Source organism: Alligator sinensis, unplaced genomic scaffold, assembly GCF_000455745.1.
Source record: "Alligator sinensis unplaced genomic scaffold, ASM45574v1 scaffold410_1, whole genome shotgun sequence".
NCBI lineage: Eukaryota > Metazoa > Chordata > Crocodylia > Alligatoridae > Alligator > Alligator sinensis.
In genome coordinates this window covers 1,429,493-1,432,364 of record NW_005841972.1, presented here as the reverse complement: position 1 = coordinate 1,432,364, position 2,872 = coordinate 1,429,493, and the positions used below count along the sequence as shown (strand labels likewise).

Here is a 2,872-nt window from a genome sequence, read left to right as displayed (position 1 = left end):
CTGTACATGAACACACAGACACAAACACACCTTCCCACCTGCCATGAACAGACACAGGCACACACACATGCACTGGCACACGCATGCACAGACACATGCACACACGCAGACAGACACGCACTCTACTCACTTACCCTCTGCACATGGACACAGTCTCCCTGCCATGAACAGAGACACATGCATGCATAGACATGCACACATAGAAGCAGATGCATACAGATGACCTGATGTGCACACAGATGAGCACACGTGCACAGAGATGCACACACACGCACTCAAGTGCAGACGCAGACACGTCCACACACACAAACACAGCTTCCCCTCCCAGGACCTCCCCATCACACTGAGGCAGCCATCTTTGCCGCCCCCGCCGCCCCCTCCCCCCCCCCCCCCCCCCCCCCCCCTGACCGGGAGGGAGCTGCTGCTGGGCTGTGTCCCTGCAGCCATGCATGTGCAAGGGGCCAGGCTGGCAACACTGCACCCCACCTCTCATGCAGGTGGCAGTGCTGGGAGGGGCAGGTCCAGGTGATAAGGTGAATGTTGGGGGGCTGTGGCCCCCCCAGCGCTGCTCCCTGCCTTGCTGCACAGCACAGCACAGTGCTTCTGGTCCCCCTGCCTGCACTGCACTGCATTCCTGGCCAGCCCAGCCCCAGTCTACCTCCCCAGCCCCATTGGGGGAGGGGCCCCACATGGCTGCAGAGAAGCAGCTACAAAAGCTGTGATTTTAAAGTTGGCACCATTTTTTTCTCCCTTCTGGGAGACAGTAATGTGCCCAGTTTAAAACCGTGCGCGCACACTTGCCCAAAAGTGTTACGGACAGACAAAGCCCTTTATTATATTAGAATTAGCATCTCACATTCAACAAACCAGATGGAGATGCTTTTTTGGATTTTTTGTTTTGTTTTGAACAAACAGGAACTAACACATATGATAGGAAAGTTAATCCCTCCACCTGTGGCCACACTGAGCATTACAACACTTATAAAATGTGGTCATAGGCTCATCAGCTGATCTGGTCTGAATCTGCATGAAGTAGGCACGTGGATGTTCACACTTGGGACACGGTTCTGAAAAAGAAACATTAGAAGTGAAGTGAGCTTGGCAGAGCAATTCTTCCTTATGTCACAGAGGGGTGTAGGTAGGTTCTACTTAAATTCAACCTTCCACAAACCATGAACCCAAGAGATGGATTTTTTTTGTAAACATTCCATCTGCCCAACTTTAAGCTCTGAGAAAACTTAATGGAACTTTAGGGGTAGGATCTCTAACACAGGACATTTCTTGTCCTTGAGCACACTCCATTACATCAACTGATTAAACAAAATCAGTGAGGACCATCTAGTTTCTTAAGAGTTGCAGGAGATCTGAATAACACTGGCTACCAAAAGGCCAGCATGTCTCCTGCAGACTAGAGATCAGCAGAAAGCAAGTCCCACTCAGAGCTAGGAGTAGAGAAGGACTAGCACAGAAATTACAGCAGTTTCATGAAACCAACCAGGACCAGCAATACTGCCACAGTGCAATTTGAGTCAGGTGGTCTTCTCTCTTTTGTAAGGAGGTGAGAGAGGCAGACATGTCAGATTAAAGATAAGGCACACAGGGTGGAGAGGGAGATGAATTCCATTTTCTATGTCAATTCACAGGCCAAAATGTGTGTAGGGCTTCAAACTCTGCTTCTGAATCCACAGCAGATTCTAGCTGCAGGCTTTACACAAAATTATCTATCTTTGATAGATAACATCTTATGTTGCATCTAAATATCACATTTGTTTTGTACATGACTGTCGTATTCAGCACTTCTAAAAGGGAGTGTGCATTTAATTTGTCAACTACCAAACACAATTACTGCTCTGTTTTCTCGTCTTTCTTTCCCCTTTATTCATTTTCCCTAACTCGCAAAAGCAACGGTAAGATTTCTCTATTCAATCCAATTCCCTTTTCTGAAAGAACTTCTAGGTCCCACTCTCAACTGGGCCACGCTTCACTTCTGTGACCTCTTCATCTTACTACGATCATACTAAAATGATCAAAGCTAGGACATTTTGTCAAACTGTGGTCGCCAATCCATGGTTTGTGGCTAAAACACTGGCCATAAAAACCCTCCACTACTGCTTGGAGCCATAGGAAATCAAGTGAATTATCACAGTCAAGCTTTAGAATAACACCATAAGATGACAAGAGAGAGAGGGAGCTGTTTACATTTCTCAGAATCATCATTTCAAGCTGCTTAGTGACCCAGAAAGACAGCACTGTAGCATGCATGTGGAGCTTAGTGGGCAAGAGAAGAATGGATAAACATGACCCTTCAATTGTTTCAAGTATTGTGGCCCAAGAACCATCCCTCGCAGCACCATAAGTTCCCACTGTCCCTGTGTGGAAGAAGCACAGCTTGTATCACTTCAGGATCCATCTTCCTGAAGTGCAGCCCAGTGCAGACTAATCCTCCCACCTACTCAAGGCAGTGGCTTCTCTTGCAGAGCTGATAGCTCAGCGTGCCTGCATGCAAGGCACTGGGCTCGAGAACAGTGTGGGGCAGCGGGCTGAAGCCGAAGGCGCCGCTGGACAGGAAGCACCAGCAGCACCTTTCACCAGCGGCCTTTCGTGCGCGGGCGATGAGCAGCAGGACCGACGAGGCCGAGCCGGCACCGGCTCTACTAGGCTCTCACCTGCTGTGGAATCCACGTTTTCCCAAGCAGCGGCGCCTCCCAGGACGTCGTCCACCTCCTTTAGCTTCGGGTATTTCCTGCTGGTCACCTGGAGGCGCCCGGAAAACTCACTCGCCTGCAGCCCCGTGCTCGGCCCCCCGCACGCGTCTCATCGACTCCCCCCCTCCCCGCACCCTGGCGCAGCCAAGAGCGGCCGCAGCGCCGGC

The 2,872-nt window shown here is 50.3% G+C and overlaps 1 protein-coding gene across 1 annotated transcript; it reads right to left on the bottom strand.

The window, feature by feature from the left end:
* Positions 1–815: 815 nt before the first annotated feature.
* On the bottom strand, positions 816–2,808 carry POLR3K (RNA polymerase III subunit K; the record flags this gene model as incomplete). Its single annotated transcript, XM_025200613.1, has 2 exons — positions 816–1,067; positions 2,667–2,808. Coding segments are annotated over 2 exons (270 nt in total), but the record flags the coding sequence as incomplete, so codon positions are not given.
* Between the last annotated feature and the right edge of the window lie 64 nt (positions 2,809–2,872).